This window comes from Scomber japonicus, chromosome 13, assembly GCF_027409825.1.
Source record: "Scomber japonicus isolate fScoJap1 chromosome 13, fScoJap1.pri, whole genome shotgun sequence".
NCBI lineage: Eukaryota > Metazoa > Chordata > Actinopteri > Scombriformes > Scombridae > Scomber > Scomber japonicus.
Window position 1 is genome coordinate 21,303,883 of NC_070590.1, and position 19,213 is coordinate 21,323,095.

The following is a 19,213-nucleotide window of genomic DNA, read 5'->3' on the forward strand; positions in this document are numbered from 1 at the left end:
TATTAGACTACTTCTTCATTATAACATCATGTAAAAACTATTAAAACAGGCCTAGCATGGATTCCTGATTATTAAAAACCTACATACTTCACAGAATAAAGTAATAAAAAGTACTTGTATTACATAAATTGACATTCATTTCAGTTTAAATACACATACATGTATTTATTTATTTTTTTATCGGAAATGATGGTTTCATGTTTCGTATGCTGGTTTATGCATGTGATAACGTACACTCTGACATTGGGTAGGACGCAGAAGACCACTCATCATTAGCCCTCAACTTATCAACATATTTAACATACAGGAACTATGGAGTACAAACTACTGTAAGAAACAACCATCATAGCAAAATGCAAACTTATTTCTTATCAAGACATAATTATTATCATTTGAAAAAAATAAAGAGGTATGATTACTTTAAGAAAAGTAACAGTTGCATATTATGTAAAAAAAAAATTAAAATACCTCTCTTGATTACAAATTGCAGCTGTTATCCCTAATACTCCCTTTCCACAAGGCCTTCAAATGAGGGAGTACTACTACCCCCAATGCTACCCCCTGATAGTTTGTGATACTTTAAATTAGTACCCATTGCAAACATGAACTCACTAAATTCCATCTATTAAAACTGCACAGGCAGAATTGGGTGCTTTTCCCATGGGACCCCAGTACATTGGTATTTTTTAAAACACTAAAACAGAAACAAAAAAACAATGGAATTGAGTCATTACAAACAAACAAAGTGATGAAATGGAATGACAGAATAAAGCACCGGTGAGATATGATGAAAACACCTCTGGAGTCTGTGGGAACCCTAGTCAGTAAGATTAAGATTCAAATTTGAGTTATCACTGGGTTTCTTTCTGCACACACTGTATGCCCCCAGGATTCATTTTGGTAGGCTCAATTTAATTTTTCAGTACATTAGTTTCAGTGCATCTGACTTTGATCAGTGTATTATTTCTGTTTTGGACACAAAGGCAGTGAGTGCAATGAACCTTCCAGGAATGGAAGACAGAAGATTGTTCAGAGATAGTGCAAAGATCCTAAGAGACACTGAACCTGTGACCAGATCAAGAAAAAAAAAAGGTATATGACAGTTGCTTCAGCATGTTACTTTTAAGTAATAACAAGAGGTAAAAACAATAATACAAGGAAATAGGTCTTTATCTCTGAGGTAATTTGATCACAATTTCCCTTCTGCAAAGTTAATTTTATTTGTCAGCTATTAATCAGACCTGTCAATCAGTGCTTAAATATGTGAGTTTTTAAAACAGAAAGAGACCACTAACATAAGAGGCCAAATAATCTGCACACAAATGGTAAACAAGATCAAATGTCATGGGGTAAACCACAAAAATGATGACATCCGAAGCACAGACAAACATTCACAGAGGAGCCTGATATTGCACACTAGTTTTCAGCATGTATGACCAATCTCAAGGTAGAAATAATAATTTAGTAACAATAAAAGCCTTTTTCCATGAAATGTTACATTACTTGGTATAACGATATATATCATATATGCAAGGGGCACAGTTATTGTTACCACTCTGATTGCCATTGGTTTTGTAATAATGGGATGGTGGAAAACATTTAAGCACTACTCCACAAACTTCCAGCTAGGCTAAGATGTGGTCAGCTGGGCAGCACTGAGGTATGTGACCACACATGGCATGTAGAAGAGTAAATATCCTGGAAAGTCCACTGGCATCAGGAGAGAAATGTCTCTTGCTCTTCAAAGGGTGACCCTGACCCCTAAAGATAGCTCTGTGCTTACTGGAATTTACCTTGCTCTATCAAGCTCAGCTGGAAAGGCAGGACCTCATGGCCTGTAGACTTTTGGTGTGCACCAGACAGAACAGGATGACTCATCACTGCTTGGTACATCAAGATATGTCTTCACCACCTCTCCCACAGAAGTGCATTCTTAATGCTGTGTAACTTAGGTCATAGCAGCCATCTCTGCTTTGGGTGATACTCCCTGCTGACTCGCACCAGTTCTCACACCGCATTCAGTTTCCTGTCGTCTTTTCTTTGTAGCTCGAATCATTTCTGATATACACAGTTAAGAAGTGTGTTTCCCACCACAGGAGCCTCTTGTGATGTCTTAATCTGTTTCTTTGGTTGAGTTGACTGTAGTTTTCATTTTGTCTGTTGTGTATGTTTAGCTTTTACATGAACTACCTAAATTACAATGTGACCTTCTAAGCTACGTCACTCATTTCCCCTATCAGATCTAATTTACAGCAGTCATTCTCACTTAGACAAAAAAAACCCCCTTGGATACGCCTATTTAAAAGATAGTGACTATATTTAATTTTTTCAAAAACTCATGTTCACTTGACAGTTTTCCATCAGAATATAGGCAAAACAAGAGTTACTGCTGAACACTAGTAGAAATGATGACAGTATTGAAGTTTTAAGATCTAAGTCCCTGGACAGTGGCCAACAAGGAGGGTGCACAGCGCGGAGACGTCACTGCCTTTGTACATTGACTCATTCCTACACTCCCAGGGCAGGATGACCTCCCACAATCTGAGCACCTTGAGTGAGACAGTCAGGATCAAGGCACACACTAATTAAAAGTATGTCAAAATCTCTCAGCTAGACCTGACATGTCCCGTCCAACCCTCCTTTATCCAAATACACAGCATCAAATGCAACACAATCTTTTAAGTATGCCATTTATTTATAATAGACAATACTGTAAGTGGTGCCAAAACTTACTCTTAAACTCATGATTTCACTCTGTAATTGATGTACTGCTTTAACTATCAATTCCTGAAGTACAGACGGTACAGTTTAATGATTTTTAATTCAAAATCCACATCACTCATTTTCTAGTGGGTTACTTGTTCTGTCTGTGGTGTTTTATAGAAAGGTTTGGGGTAAAATATTAAAGACTAAAGAGTTTAGTTGCACCATACAGCTGTCTGAAATACTCAGACTGAACCATATTGTCCACATTTATTTAACCCTCAGTAAAATGGTTGATGATTCTCCTCCCTCCTCATGATATTGTACAGGTCAGCATTAAATGCCTGCAGATGGAGGAAGATTGTTTTTATATTTTGCTGTGTTTGTGAAGATAGACATTCTCAGTTGTCTTTTTCACTATGGTGTATACTGCACTAATTAAATGGGCCATGTCACTCTTTGTAAAGTGAGTGTATTTGAAATCAATAAAGTATTTTTACATGTCAATTTGTGTGCCTGTGTGCGATTACACTGTTTAGCCAGCAGATAGTGTGCATGTGCTGTGAAACCTGTTGCACAACTGCAGCTGCTGCACACACAGACAGGGGATGAAGGCATTATATAGGTCATTTCAAAGTTAAAGTGTGAAAACATTTAGCCAGTGAAACAACAAGGAGGAGCATATTCAGCTGTCAATGTGAACATATAATGACTGAAATCTAAGTTGTATATTAAGGGTTTTTTACTTTTCTTATCGAAGGTAACTTGTCCAGGTTGTATTCTTACCATTTAACAGCTTCTGAATATTTGGTAAAGAAATTGGCTTGAATCCCAGGAACAGCTACGTACTGTATAAACTACTGGAGGAGGAAGTTAATATATATGGATAAATAAACATAATATAAATTAACTTCACAAAATGAAGTTGTCTTTTTTGCGACTTAACTTCCCTTTAGACATCACCACTTCCGTAGTTTTACATCCCATGTTTATGTAAAAGAGTGCAACACAAAACTTTCCACACAGTTGTGTTTTTGTAATCTTTTCTGTCTCTTAAAAAAAAGAAAAAACACAGTTTGAACAGAATTCTGCTTTATTTATGGAGAGAAACACATTTTGTCATTAAGACTTACATTTTGTTTGAGCCCACAGACCCAAATAGTCTATTTTTGTATATTTTGGTCTACAAAAGCGACACTTTCCAGTCAGTGTGGATTACAATACTGCAGATCATCACAACACAAAAATACCTTTATTTTTCCCTTTTTACACTGCAGACACAATGGCCTAGTCAAACAGGTGACCTACACCACTTCAGAAATGTGACCACCATGCCATCTCTAAGTATTAGAAAAGAACAAAGTATGTGATTTAAAATGTTTGTGTGTTTAAACCTGAGTATTACACTGTATATATGTACAGTCACGTGTGTACCTCTTGTCATAGCATTTTGTGCACCAACAATCCCATTTTTACATCATCTGGCAAAACAAACTGCAAAAAGTCAAGAGGTTCACAATTATTTGACCATAACTGCTTGTTTGTGTGTGTTACTGAACCACTTATCATAACAGGTACATAGTGTGTACACATCAAAAATCCCTTTGGTCTTGATCTTAGTCAATAACAACCAATTCTGAACTGAAGTTAACATTATATTGAAAGTATTAGTCTTGAACATCTTAAAAATAGCACTAGCCTAACATCCAAAGGGCCAACTGATAGCTGCAGAATGTTCTTTTCAAACGACAGCTTGAAATGAACTATCTGGCCTCAGATACCAAGATTATTAAATCACAATGGGCGAAAAAATTTGATAGTAAAAGAAATGAATATTCAACACACCTCTGCTTTACCAACATACAGGGTTAGTCACTAAATCAACTCCCAAACATTCCAGTAAACTCCCATTTTAAAAAGAATCTATCTTGAAAAAGCATTCAACATCAGACACAAATCTGAATAAACATTGAATTCACCGGTCAGTGAACTGAAAATCTGTCTGCCTCTGGTTGATCAGCCCAGGTGAAGCTACTTTAGTGAGGCATGTGGAGACGTCATCTGACGCCAAAGATCAACCAATAACAAACAGAAATTTCAATATCATGCTTTTAACCATGAGGTTAGCCAGATTTGCGTTTGGTGTTAGTTGCAGAAATCCTTTGTTTTCTGAAATACAGAATTCACTGCATGACAACCCATATGTTGGATCACAAGAAATTATGTTTGACAAAGCCGCCCAAGAATAGCTTTGGCATGTTTTATTAGGCAAAAATATATTAGAAAATATTGAAATTCCCATTAAAATAGCATAAAGCAGACATGTCAATTCAGAGGAAATAGATGCACTTAACCAAGGTGCACAGGTTACAACACAGAAATGATCTAAGTATTTGAACAACTGAAGTAACTGTTACTGTTACATTTACAGATCACTTTCTATATATACACACACACACACGTGTGACTATGTACAGAGAGGACATGATGCTTACTGTTGTACACAGGGTATCTGTGCACTTCTAGGTAGCACGTTAATGTCCCTGTAAATTAACTACTGTACCTAGTAAGAATTAGTACATACCAATGGGCTACTCCCAGTGACACACAGTGTCACAAACATTATGGCATTGATTTTTTCCCCCTTTATTTAAATAAAACAATTTTCATATTATACATTTCATATTTTGTTACATTCAAGGTATAGATACAATTTGTATCAACAAGCAAAAGTTAATTCTAGACATTTGTGGCTTAGTTGTTTGCGGCACTTACAAAGGGAGGGTGGGGGCTGTAAACCAACTTCTGGCCTCTAGTGTAACCTTTTGGTTAAGTAGTAAAATACTGGATTGGTACATTGAAAGTCTTTTATGCGATTGTGGAGGTTTTATTTTTGGCTTGAAAGTAGTCTATGGCCCAGTGAAAACAGTGTCTTTCTGTGAGTACTTAAAATTTAAATATCTCTAAAAGAAAATTAAATGAAATGCATAAGTGACGAAATCAGCTACACTTCCATTCTTTTTTGTTCAAAAGTGGAAAATGTCCAAAATGTCCAGATGGGATTTGTGAAAGCAGAGTCTAACCTTTAGGATTGGGGCAGCTACCATCAATTTCAACATTATGGTCACGTGTGAAATAGCCGCTGGGCTTTAAATGTGAATCTGTTCTAATGGTTGTTCAGCCCACGTTGTCCATGAGAAGCACTTTATCTAATGACAGAGAACAAGTCATGGGGCACTATACCAGAAATAGTAACACATGAGCTTGTGAGCATTAAAGTTCAATCATGTATGCAGATCTCCATAAAACCACTAAGTGGATTTAAGGACAATGTAATGAGATCTGTCCGAGTTTAAATGATTGATTTCACATTGATTTTATGCATTGTAAATCTGTAGTGATGACGTGTGTAATGTTGATAGAAGATTTCCCACACTGAATACAAAACACTATAATAAACCCTGACTGCTTTCATTATGTTTGATATGTCCTACAAAAGTACTACTTCCTTCATCAATCTGAGAAAACATACTGAGTTCATCAGAACAATGGACCATTCCAGCGTTCAAGTTTAAGAAGATCTCACTCTCACTAACAAACACAGGAGATCCTGAGGTTTTTTCTCAATCAGCAATCAGAGTAAGGTTTTGAGTTTTATTAGTGATGGCCTACTTTTTGCACTAATTCTTGGAGACTGACAGTTCAACTGCCTCAAGGAAAAAAAGGAACAGCACGCAAACTTTAAGCCAAATGCCAGAAACAACCTTGACAACAGCCTTGCAATCTGATTGTTTCACATGAAGAAACATTTAGGCAGTTTGTGTCACCTTCTCATGAACAGACAGCCGGCCTAAAGTGGCCTCGTCATTTTTCATGAAAAAACAAAGTCAGCAAAGCCCAAAATTCATTTGGGCAAAACACATTCAAATGTTTTTTTTTCTTTATGTCTGTTCACACACTGTGGTTGTACCTAAACATTATAAAGAAATATAGATTTTTGAAGCACCACCAACGAGACAAAGTCAGGCTCACATAATTAGCCCTGTTAAAGAGTAATACCACTCAGTTTAAAAATTCTCATAGTTTCTTTTAGACAATAATCACAAATACTTTCCTAAAGCAAAGGGCGAACACAAAGTCTGATGTCATCAAAACAGACAACTTTGTGAACTTTGTGTTTGAGCTCTTCCACCATGTGTTTTTTATTTATTTAAATAATAAAACACCAAAAAAAAGAATAAACTGTCCCCCATTTCTATTTATTTGTTTTCTCTTTCACAGGCGTGTGATAGTATACTGTAAAATTTCTCAGTCATGCAATTCAACAGTAAGCCTCAGAGTACCATGCCCGAATCCTGAAATTAAGTGGCATTTCCCTTTAAATGCACTCAAAGCATGATCTCACTGTAGGGTTGGCTTTACATGGTACGACCTTTCTGCTATTTTAAGCTGCATGTCTCATGTAGCACTTGGTCCTGAGGGTGAGAGTGGAGAAAAAGACCATGGATGATTGAAATCCATGACATCCATCCTCTTGTGAGCATGAATGTCTCACCCATGGGTCTAATTTAAAGATCCAATCAAGTTCACTGACTCAACAATCAGCGTATTATGAAACGATGGGGAAATCAAATGGTTGTTAAGATGTTTTTTATCACCCATTTTTGTGTTGGGCTACTTACTGTAGCACCCTAATGAACAGTAACATTACTACATCTGACTCAAGCTGCATCACATAAAGCCACCCTATTCGCCCACCGCTCCAAAAACTCAAGGTGCATAACTAGGATATACAGAAAAAGTACAAAGTTTTGCAATGTTATCGCCACATTTCAACTGTACATAACTAACTTTAAGGTACTACATGTTACATGTAGAAGGTTCACAAAATATATCACTACTAGACTCTTTTGGCAGGAAAAGACTGAAAATTAGAAAACTGAAAGCATCCTGAGAGCAATGTGCTGCAAGGCACCGCCAAACCCTTCCATGATCCTGGTAGACAGGCTGCATGTATGCATACTGTACATCTGTATTTGAGCACTTCTGTCTCCCTTAAAAAAGCCAAACAGTACAATATATTTCATCTTCAACATGCTTTCTAGCATTCATTTTTTGTACATTAATCCTCATACTCTACAAGATATCACAAAATGAGCCTAATGCTGAACTTGCTCACAGGCCTGACTGTTACAGGCAGATTTTTTTTTTTTTTTAATAATTTCATCTGACAAACGCAACACCAGGTACATATTCAGTCTGTTATAGAATTACTTGTGCAAACCGTTAAACTGTGATGGTAAACATTGTTCCCATCTCCTCTGACAATACATTTCTACAACTTGGGCAAGTCACATCGCAGCCCAAGGAAATCAACATTATACTACTTTCACATGCACATAAGAAACCAACTGACTATCAGAGAGGTTATAATATACATTTTTACAGATGCACATTGTTAGATTTGTTAAAAAAAAAAAAAAAAAAAGAAATATGCCACAGCACAAGACAAAAAAAGCAGCTGAGCAATGTGTCATTGTGCAGATCTTCGGAATTGAAGATAGTTTTGTTGCTGTGTGTTTACATTAAACAAATTCCTACTGTGCATCTGGAGAAACACTAACTAATCAAACTAGCCTGATGGTTAACATTGTAGTATATGTTAAGGATATTAATATGTTTGCGCATAGACTGGACTTTCGATTTATTTATACTGCATGCAATGAAACCTGGACAAAGGTTACAATATTTCCTTTAATTCTGCTAGATTACGGATGTCTTCCCTGTCCTGGGTCTCGATCATGTGCATTAGCACACATAAGAAGACAACCTAGTAGGAAGTGTATAAATCCCATCAGAAATCTAGCTGTTAACAAGTTCCTCTTCATGCCTTGGACTAGGTTACTAGGTTCTTATTTATGTATCAATTGGGTTATTGACTAAAACTGGCAATCATCAGACGACTTAAGTGCATGTAAAAGTAGTCACTGAAACAAAATGAGCCTGCTCCTGAAAATAAACTGCTCCACTGACAACTTCAAGGAGTTTATTAGAGCTACTGTGTTTGAAACAAAGATACTAATATTTCCACATTGAAAAAAATCAGCACAACAGGTTTGACTAATATAGAAATAGGAAAATCCAGGACGTAGTATCCAATAAAATCAGTAAGGTAACTGTACAGTACACCATAGGAAATAATCCAAACACAGATGTTAGGTTTATACTATAATCCAATCTATCGTGTGAACCAAAATGTAAAGTTATGTAGAATACTGACACTATAGAAATTCTTTTTTTGGCATTATTTAGCAGCTTATAAATGACTTTGAAATAATGGCTTTTGTGTGATTATATGTACATAGATATGTGCACATACATATACATATATATATATATATATACATATATATATGTATACACACACAAGTCAAATCTCCTTTTTGGCTTGCTTTGTGCACTGTCAAATTCTACCAAAATAGTAGCTTTGTTAAGTGAGGCTGAGAAAATATATCTCTTTAGATACTGAGATAGTGCTTTACATTTTAAAGTAGGAGGCTTCAACGACTAAAGACTTTCATTGAAACCGATCAGACGACGACGAAAGCGTGAGGTCATTCAGATATAAGGCCATTAAATGTCATAGTTCATGCTGTGAGGTATGTACTTACCTCCCTCTTACTTATCTTTAAAATAAAAAGCACAAAATAAGTCACAAGAATTATTTACAGCAGAGGCAGACCTAAGCAAGGTTATTTATAGTACCGCTGCACCACTTTCATAACACATTCACATGACCTGAACAAGATCTTCATAAAAGCTACATGGTGCACAAATGTTGACATACACTGATGTCAAATTTAATAAGGCAAATGTGGGGGTGTAACTACTTCCTATCTTAACTGTGTGGCTGACCCATTTATTAATCCACGTAATTCACACTGACTCACGAAAGGATAAGGTTCAATAATACACTTGCTAGCTACATTAATTAGGATTAGATTAGTCTTTAAATTGAAATTATGATTGTTAACCAGTTGATGATCATGACTTGTAGATAACGTGTGACCAATTAATTCATCAGAAACACAATCTACATTAATCTGAGGGACATTTAACTATTTGATTGATTTATAAAACTAAAATGATCCTAAAGCATTCAGTTAATCATGGATATGGTGCAAAGCTGTTATGCAGCTCCTGCTCAGGTATTATGAATGTGTTGTATGTAGGTTGTTACCTTATATCATGTGCGCCACACTTCATATAAAAAAGTAGCTTTCATATGTGAAACATCTTACAATTCTACTGATCAGACAAACACCTATGCTCAATACTTCCATGTCATCTTACTGATGTCAAATCTGACAGCGAGACTTCGCATCAGACATTTAAAAAATGATTAACTCCTGAGGGCAGATGTTGCAGATGCAGCAACATTTAACAAGTGCCTATCTTTGCGACAATGCTTATTTCCCTTATCACTTCAATTTTGAATGCTTAATAACACCTCAATGGCATGATCTCAGTTTTGTAACAATGACGGCGGCGAGTTGTTGGGGATCTGTCAAATGAGGGTTCTTCTCCATCACTGAGTGGACTACGTAAGCAGGAAAGATGTTACAAAGGTTCCGATATGTTTGATACTGGTGATCTGGGATGACATACCGCTCTTGGTGTTCAGCTGCAGATGGGGTCTCCCACGGCGAGTTCCAAATTTGTTCCATTTTGTCTGGCATGCTGCGGACCATCACCCGCTCGCAACATGGCATCAAGCTGTTACTCAGTGGATATGAGTGATACCCGTAGGACTCATTACCACAAGGCAGAGGGTCCCAGCTTGCGTGCTGCTCGCGGCACAGTGGAGGTCGCCTCTGTCTCATTGGGTTGCTATCATACAGCCGTGAATCTGATATGCTGTCCATACGAGTCATGCCAAGAGACCGAGTGGGCTGGGAGGACAGAGGTGGGAGGACATTCTGAGTGAGGGGATAGTCTCCAGGGCAGCTGGACCTGGCCCCCACTGCAGCATGCTGGATATGTGGTGCGAGATGAGCTCCAGACTGCTTACGAGGGCCCTGCTTGGGCTCCTCTGGTCCATAACTCTGTACCCTAGTCAGCGCTTCATGCCGAAACCCATGGGAGAAAGCGTGCATTCTAGCCTGAGCAGAAGACTGCTGCTGCCCCTTCATGCTCTCCTCTAAGCTACTGTCCACAGAGCTTGGGTACAGGTCCCCGTAGGAGGAGAACGAGTCGCTGTTTGAATGGCTGAGGCAGGATTCAGGGCAGTGGCTGGGATTTCTCTGATACACACCATGCTCATGCTCCATGCTACAGAAACTGTCGACGTTATGCATGCTGCTCATGCTCATGTTTGAAAAATCACTGTGCAGTGAGTAATATCCATGGTCACTAACTGAGTCATACTTTGGGAACTGTTCACTGTATGTAACAGAGGCGCCATGACTATTAGTAACCAAAATGGGCGGGTACTGTACACTAGACATGTGCTCCAGAGAACTGTGTGAGAACTGCAAAGAACCTGGCACTGGGCTGCTGGCTGATCGGGTATTCAAGGCCCCAGCTGCGTGGCTCTTGGCGGGCTGCATGGTGGGCACACTGAGAGCAGACACAAGGGAAGGCACTGAATTTGTCTCAGACTTCCTAACAATTGACAGCGCTTCTGGAGGTTCACAGGCCACTGAACGAATACTGGGGTCAGACTGACGTTTGGGTGCCACACGTTTGGCCTCAGAGTTGTCCCCTTTTACAGTCGCTGGACCAGTACCGCATTTGACTAAAGCCCCCTCACTCATTGTCTTCACTGCAGACAATTTGGCAAAAGCCCGCAGTTCATCAGCCACTGACCGCTGCGGCTGGTTGACGCGCTCTGGATGGTAGTACTTGCACTTGTGTCCATATGTGCACTTTTTCCCTTTTTTTTTGGAAAGAAAGAGTAGATTAAGTTAAGAAAATTAAACACTGAGATTACACTGACCAACATGAAATATAGTCACATAGCTTCAAACAGACATTAAGGATACTCACCATAGGGGCAAGGTTGTTTTTTGTGCTCTGGAACAACAGGACGCTTGCGAAGGAAATTTTCTAAGCTTGGACCATGTCTTCCCAGTGGATCATCAGGTGGCATAAACCTGCAAGTCATTTCAAGTTTTTCCATTACCTTAGCATTAAGTGTCCCTGTCACAAAAAGGAATTTTAAAATGGTTGCATATATTATCATTATTATTCTACAATGACTAAATGGATATGTTTGTTTTTTAATGAATGTCCCTAAATACTACTAATGAACTTTGATATATATATTTTTAAAAATAGATTGTAATGTGTGAGATAATCCCGGTGATGGGGGGCATTTGGCTGCCATAACAACAAATCATAGTTGCTTACTTGTCATTGACAAATGAGTACATTAGGAGACGCTCCTCTATGAACTTCTTCCACTCTGGCTTCTCGTTTTGTAAGTCCCTATAGTTGTCATTTGACACAATAATTCCATCAGAATCATAAGCCAGCTTCACTATGAAGCGATCATCATAGCACACCACTCTTCGGCCTTGAACCCTCCGAGATGGGGTGAAAACCAGGATCTTCTCTTTTTCCAGCTTGCGTAATATTTCTTGATCTGAAAGAGAAATTTCAAGGGAGTTTTCATATTAATTACCATTTCATTAAAAGTTACTGAGTCAGTTTAACTTCAAATAGTTAGAATAGAGTAGAACTGTTCTCTCATGTGGTTTAACTGAGTGCCCAAAATAGAGTTTTTGAATCACAGAAGAAGAATATTAATAACTATTAATAACATAACAGCCCATTAGACAGTCCCAGTGTGATAAGGATATAAATGATATGAATGCAGAGCAACAGCCTAAAATATAGCTTTAGTACCTGTAATGAGGGCATCAGGCCTTGATTGCTCCTTCCTCCAGGCTGGGACAAACACAGTGATGTCTTTATGTCCTTTCTCTAGGAACCATTCAACAGCAAGCTGGATACCACGGCATGAGAACACCTCTTTGTTTCCATGGCTAGAAAACAAAACAATGTGATATAAGGTCTGCTTAACCTAATTAAGAGAACATCCATTAGGGGGAATGTTTCAGAACAGTGCTTTCTGTACAAATCACAGACTAATTGCATCTACTTGTGTATCTTTGTTAGTGTCTTACCTCATTGCCACATTTGAACCATCGATGACGATAGGCCTGAGATTATCATATGTATCCACAGACTCCTCTTCCAATGACACCTCTGGACTCGCGGTCTCTTTAACACAGGGGGAGCGTGACACAGATGTGGCCGTACTGCTGGAAGGTTGACTTTCAGGCTCTACTTTGTTTCCAAGCCTTACTAACTCAGCGAGCACATCGTTAATAAGAGCGGCAGCTCCCAACTTGTTGAGCACTGTCTGCACTTGCTCTCCTGAATAGCCCAGCTTCAAAGCAAACTCCATCTTTGTCTGGTACTCCCTGTCGCTGGCATGTTTGATCCCCGCTCCTGCACCGGCGTCATCCTCACGAAAATCTTGCACGGTGCTACTCTGGGAAAAACTTGGCCGGTCCAGGCACGGAGAACGACAGAGCTGGCGGTGGGGTTTTGTAGCAGCCAAGGGCTCCCTCCTCTTACAGCTGCTGCTGCTGTTAGCCTGAACCTTCAGGTGTTGTTGCTCCTCGGATTCGCTTTCTGAGCTGCTTCCATCCTCAGACTCATCAGTGGCATGCTGGGCCTCACTTGAGTCAATGTTCTCTTCCCTGCATGGGCGTTTTTCCATTTTGAGCTTCTCCAACATGGACCATGCTGTCATCACGTTCGCCTCGTCACCTCAGATTTCCACCCCATGCTTCCTCACCTCCACCGCAACCAGGGAATCTTATTCATTGCTAGACTTCAGCACTACAGGCTCTGTGTGTAGGGCCAAAGTAATACGGTCTCCCCTATGTGAACTAATTAATCCTGAAAGACAGAAAACACATAATGCAAAGTGTTGGTTAAAGGTGCAGTGTGTGAGATTTAGTGGCATCTAATGGTAAGGTCGTAAAGGTTGCAACAAATGGAAAACCCCTCCTCCTCATCCTTCCAAGCATGTAGGAGAACCTATGGGGGCTGTGAAACTCAGGAAAAATGTGAAAAACACAAAAGGCCCTCTCTCAAGCTAGTGTTTGGTTTGTCTGTTCTGTGCCACATGGTGTGCTAATTAAAACATACTTATGAATATCATAATTCATTTCTGGGGTTATACCCCCCCCTAAATTCTACAAACTGTTTCTATAATATGCGTTCAACTGATGAAATGCAATGAAATAAACTTGTTAATGTTTAATGTTAATGTTTATTAACAGTGGATATAATCATCCATGTTGTTTCCCATAAACAGGTTTTAATTTGAGCAAGATTTATTTGCATTGATATATTTCTTGCCTTCAAAGTTTCCTTAGAAAAGCAGTTGCAAGTGCAGCAAGATAGCAGTTTACCAGAATGAACTTTGCTTTTTCAATGCCTTCACCTTTCCACCTTACGCCCCAATTGTGGTTGACCAGTGCTCTACCTGTGGGAAACATTGCTATCTGGTGCAAGCGACAATTATGCACCCAACGAGCATGACCAAATATATAATGTTAGCCCCTCCCCCCAAAAAACAACTGCAGCATAGGTAAAGGACTGAGGACTGATTTTACAGCAGACCAATAAATGTTCTCTCTATATGACTGTGTTTTAGTGCCTGTGGTTCACTCAGAAGTGCATGGACATGATGAGGATTTAACTTGAATAAATGCTGCTTAACTCAACAACCGGTCTAGACTTTAGTTTTGTTTGTTTCTAGTGAAATACGCTTTTCAGCAAAATACTAATACTAATCTGCTAAGAGTGCAAGCTGTATTTCTTATCCAGCTGTCAATTGACTGAAATGTTACAGGTACAGGCAACTAATGATGTACTTAAAGCTGTGATCTGCAACTGCCAGCATATGCAAACTTTTTAAAACATTTCCAGCTACGTTGCATTAGTGAACTTCTTTGCATGAGTTTTTTGCAAACCAGATGGCGGCAGTCTCAATACTGATGTTAGGTGGCAACAGCATCAACTATTCTCAATTAGACTCGTCTGCCAGCCATGTAAGCCCTTCATCAGAGAGCAGCAGTGATGACATTGTCTGCAACTTCACTTACTTCATATTTTTTTTAGATCTTTGCATGTCACTGATTATAAACAAACATTCTTTACCGTGTTATAAATATGACATAAACTCACAATTTTACTCATTTAAAATAAGACAAATACATACATGCAAAAACAAGTGTTCCTGCTCCCCTGTTTTATAAGTGCTGTATATACATATATAGGCACAAACAACAGACAGAGAGCCTCCACCTGACTCTGCTGTCTCTCCTGCTTACTGGTTTTAAAAATGAAACCCAGTCTTCGTGCCCAAAATGTGTTAATGTGCTGCAGAACAGCCCCTCACTTCTGCAAGCACAGAAGCCTTACTGGTCTCATACGCAGCATTCAAGCCAGACACGCATGAGGTGAGTGCACAAGATCACATAACCTGAGACAGAGTGTGGGCTGAACAGTGTGTCCCTGCGTCTCCGGCCCTCTGACAATCAGAACTGAAACTGAATTCCTCAGTGAGCAAAGCTGTTTTAAGGCAAAGCAGCGCAGGACTTCACTCTGCAGCATAAACCACACAGAGCTGCTATAACATCTGCAGCTGTACATTTTCACACAATCAGACAAATCTAGTATGTTAATGAACAGCCACACTACACTACCCCCCAACCCCCCCCCCCCACCACCACCACCACCACCACCACCACACACACACACACACAGTCTTGCAGAGAGTAGAATACAGCCAGCTTCGAGCTTCAAGAGGCACAGCCCATGATGTGTGTTGCCTGGCAACCCAGCCTTGTCATCAGCTAACTCCTTTTTACCAGTCACGACTAACACAAACACAGCTCATCATCTCTCTTCAGGCAGCCAGTAAATGCAGAACACTTACAGCTACAACTCTACACTAACACTCTTGAGGCAGCACATTTTGTAATAAAATATGACATTACTTAGACCTCTATCAGTGTTGACCAACTCAGTCTGGATTTTTATGTGAGTGTATCTTAAAATAAAATTTGGACTGATGTTGAACATTGTGGTTATCTGAGGTCAATGCTGTCAATGCTGCTAATGTGAGGAAATGGTACGTAGTACACAGGACCGACAATCATAGAAGACACTGAAGGTTGATATATTTTTGGAGGGTCAATCTGTGGTTACAAACACGTACCTTTTAATGTTTTTTTTGTTTTTTTAAATCAGTGGTGCACACTGTCTCACTATAGATAATAACTTGTGTGACAAAGATGGAGAACAAAGTATGATTGTAACATTTAAAAAGAAAGAGGAGGGATGCTGAGGCACTGTTGTGGAACTTCTAGGATTAGCGACAGACATAGTGCATAAGCTCGGCCCACTGCCTTTTCAGACATTTTACGACAACATCGATACATGTTAAAAGGGAGCAGAGCTCTTCCACTCCTTTTCCCTCCACCTCCGGATTCACAGGCTTAGACTCAGCAAGGCCTCCAGACTATCTGTGCACATGCACAGGCTCGTGTAGTGCCGTTTCATAGCAACAAGTGAAGCAGGTCCCTGAAGCCATCTTTTACATTGCTGACCCTAAATAGTATCCAGTATGGAGCTGGGACAAAGAACCAAACAAACTGATATCTCATCTTATTTCCATATTTTTGTTTCTCAGATGATGGCCCATCTCACTTTAATGTCATTAGCCCAGTGGTGACATCTCAGCTGCTACACTGGAAACACTGAAAGATAGTCAAAATGTGCTGCTTCACACTTAAACCAAAGTGCTGCATAGCCCTCACACTTCGCTAAGAAGGGCAGAAGAAACACTGATAAAAAAAAAGTTTAACTTGTATGACCTTTAAACGGGGCACAAAATTAGCACCAAGTGGCTGGTACATCTGCTTCACTCACCAGCCAAAAAACAATGGTAATCTATTGAGTGGCTGCTAAAATATGAACATTCAATAGCCATTTGGTTAGTGGACAAAAAGTTAATACTGCACCCTGTCATTACATTTTTAACACTAAACAGTTTATGCTGCCAAACAAAAACTGCTGAGGCATACGTTTAGCCTGTCCTCAGCTCATAATGGGGATTTTTAACTGTTATCTCAGAGGAGAAAGAAGGGAGGTTTTGCTTGCAATAATTGTCAATCATTTTTATTAAAATGGCAAATTAATCACATGAGACAGCACTGAAGTCATAGGGGACATGGGCGACTACACTTTGCATCTTGGTGTTTAGATTCACCAACAGCCAAATCAGTGATTTACACCATAAATACAGCAAAGTAATAAATGCATACAGGAGGATACAATCATCATGAATGCAGCCTGAAAACAACTTGCTTCATACTTCCTACCATGCCGCCCAAAATCTTTGCCAATTTTCTGAACTATTTAAAAAGGTAAAAGTCTATTTTATATCATATAACCTAGTAAGTTTAGACCAACTTTACCCTAAAGATGTATACTTCTAACCCTTCTAATTCATTAGTTTGGTCATTTTAATACAATCTATCCAATTCTATCCAATTAAGTGTCTAAACATGTTAAAAACAAGATTTATCTCAAAGAATAAACAGAGGAATAGATCTCCTTGGCTGGGTAATATTAGCAACAGACAGAAAAGTGGGAGTTTGTATTCTTAAATCCAACTAGTTTTACCTTTACTTAACAGCACATAACATGCATATAACTAGATTAAAACAGAGCACTGATCCCAATGACAGTGACCCCTCCACAAACCCATCCTGAACTGATATTTGAGTTAACTCAGCTGGGTGACTGTGGTGTTGCATCCATCAGCTCACTACTGGACACGTCAATATGAAAAAAACCCTGAAGTGCTGGAAATCATTAGCAACAGCATCGTTAGTTAAGAGGGATGAAATGGAGGGAGGTTAGACAATGATGACAACACACGAAATCTCATACTTACTATAGATACTTTCTCTACTTTCGTTATATCATCACTGCTGCACACGACGTCAGATTTGTGGTTGAATTTGATGAGGGATGACTGCTTTGACACCCTTAGGCCCCGAGTTACGCTTAGCACACTGACGTGACTTAGCCAGCCGGAGAGTCAACATTTTATCTAAATAAACTAAACTTCGGTTTCTCTTTGGTGCTTCATGGTTAGACGGTGTTCAGATAGCTCTCTCTATACGCCAACTATCCAGCTTGTCAGGCAACCCCAGTCTCTTGTTTAGTTAGCGGTAGCGAGCTGGGTAGTTAGCAGGGAAACTCATTAGCTCCGGAGGCTAACTTAAACGCCAGGTTGCTAACGCTGGTGCTAACATTTTGCCGGAATACTACAGTTATTAACTTAAGATAAAAAGTTGACGACGGTTTAATATTTCGCACGCAGGTGAAACCACAGCAGCACAACAAGATTTGTCTACGTACACTAGCCGTAAATCAGTGCCACCGCTGACTTCCACACGGTGCTCCTCTCACCTTGTTGCTGTCATCCTCCTCGCCTGGAACAGTTATGTTTTGCTGCCATTGGCGCTGTCGCAGTTTGGTCGGGGTTGCCAGATAACGCGAGCGAAACAAGTAACCCAAGCTGTGAAAACACACCGGGGGGCTCAGAGTACCGTTACAAACCGGATCGCTGCTCCTCGTCGCTTTATCAGGCGTTTCAGAGACGCAGGGCTTTTTGTGCTGCTTTCTTGGTGGCTCGAAAGGACAGTTTAAGAATTGGCATGAAACAGGTCCTTCTAGCTGTGATTATTCCTCCTGTTCATACTGGATATTATAAGATCCCTTCATAATGCACTTACACAAAAGTAAATGATGGTAGCCAAAATCCACAAGTCTCTTTTCTGTGAAAGAATGTATTTTCATATCCCCTAAAGACATGTAAGACATATAAACATACTCTAAGCTATAATGTATGTGTGATATGTGTTTGTATGTGAATTTATCTTGTTAAAATCCTTATCATTGCATGTGCTCCTCCCTCAAAAATCAAGAATCTATGAACATGTAAATAATGTTCATTTCAGAAGTTTTAACTGTTTGTTGTCTGTATCCTACTTCTTTGCAAAGACCATGCACAGTGTATGAGCACTGGAGGCCTGAAGTTTCCACATCAAATTTGAGTAAGTTGCACACTGGACCAGGATTGGTCTGGTTGTGATGTCACAAATCCTGCTCGTAAACCTATCACTTTAAAGTTTTGATTGACCACAGAGCAACTTTCCACTTTCAGCAGATGAATATGAAAACTTTTTTCTAGTGTCAAACTCTGCACATTATTATCACACTGTGATCTTTCACTTTCATACCAGTCTTTGTTTTCAGACAGACTTGAAAACCTGTGAATGCTGCCCTCTAAAAATGAGGGGCATTCCCACAATACTGAGCCTTTTGATTGAAATAACGTGATTATGAA

The 19,213-nt window shown here is 39.3% G+C and overlaps 1 protein-coding gene across 3 annotated transcripts; it reads right to left on the reverse strand.

Annotated features, from left to right (window-relative positions):
- Positions 1-8,239: 8,239 nt before the first annotated feature.
- Positions 8,240-18,755, reverse strand: zc3h12b (zinc finger CCCH-type containing 12B). Of its 3 annotated transcripts, none has more exons than XM_053331685.1 (6): positions 18,274-18,755; positions 12,894-13,677; positions 12,613-12,752; positions 12,115-12,349; positions 11,752-11,858; positions 8,240-11,638 (listed from the first exon to the last, which is right to left on the reverse strand). In XM_053331685.1, exons 2-6 carry the CDS (start codon positions 13,526-13,528, stop codon positions 10,215-10,217), a joined length of 2,541 nt encoding a protein of 846 aa, XP_053187660.1. In that variant the 5' UTR covers positions 13,529-13,677; positions 18,274-18,755; the 3' UTR covers positions 8,240-10,214. The 3 variants fall into 3 exon arrangements, with proteins under 3 accessions (XP_053187660.1, XP_053187659.1, XP_053187661.1); XM_053331684.1 differs by having other exon boundaries at positions 17,753-18,755; XM_053331686.1 differs by lacking the exon at positions 18,274-18,755 and adding an exon at positions 14,196-14,413.
- Positions 18,756-19,213: the final 458 nt, after the last annotated feature.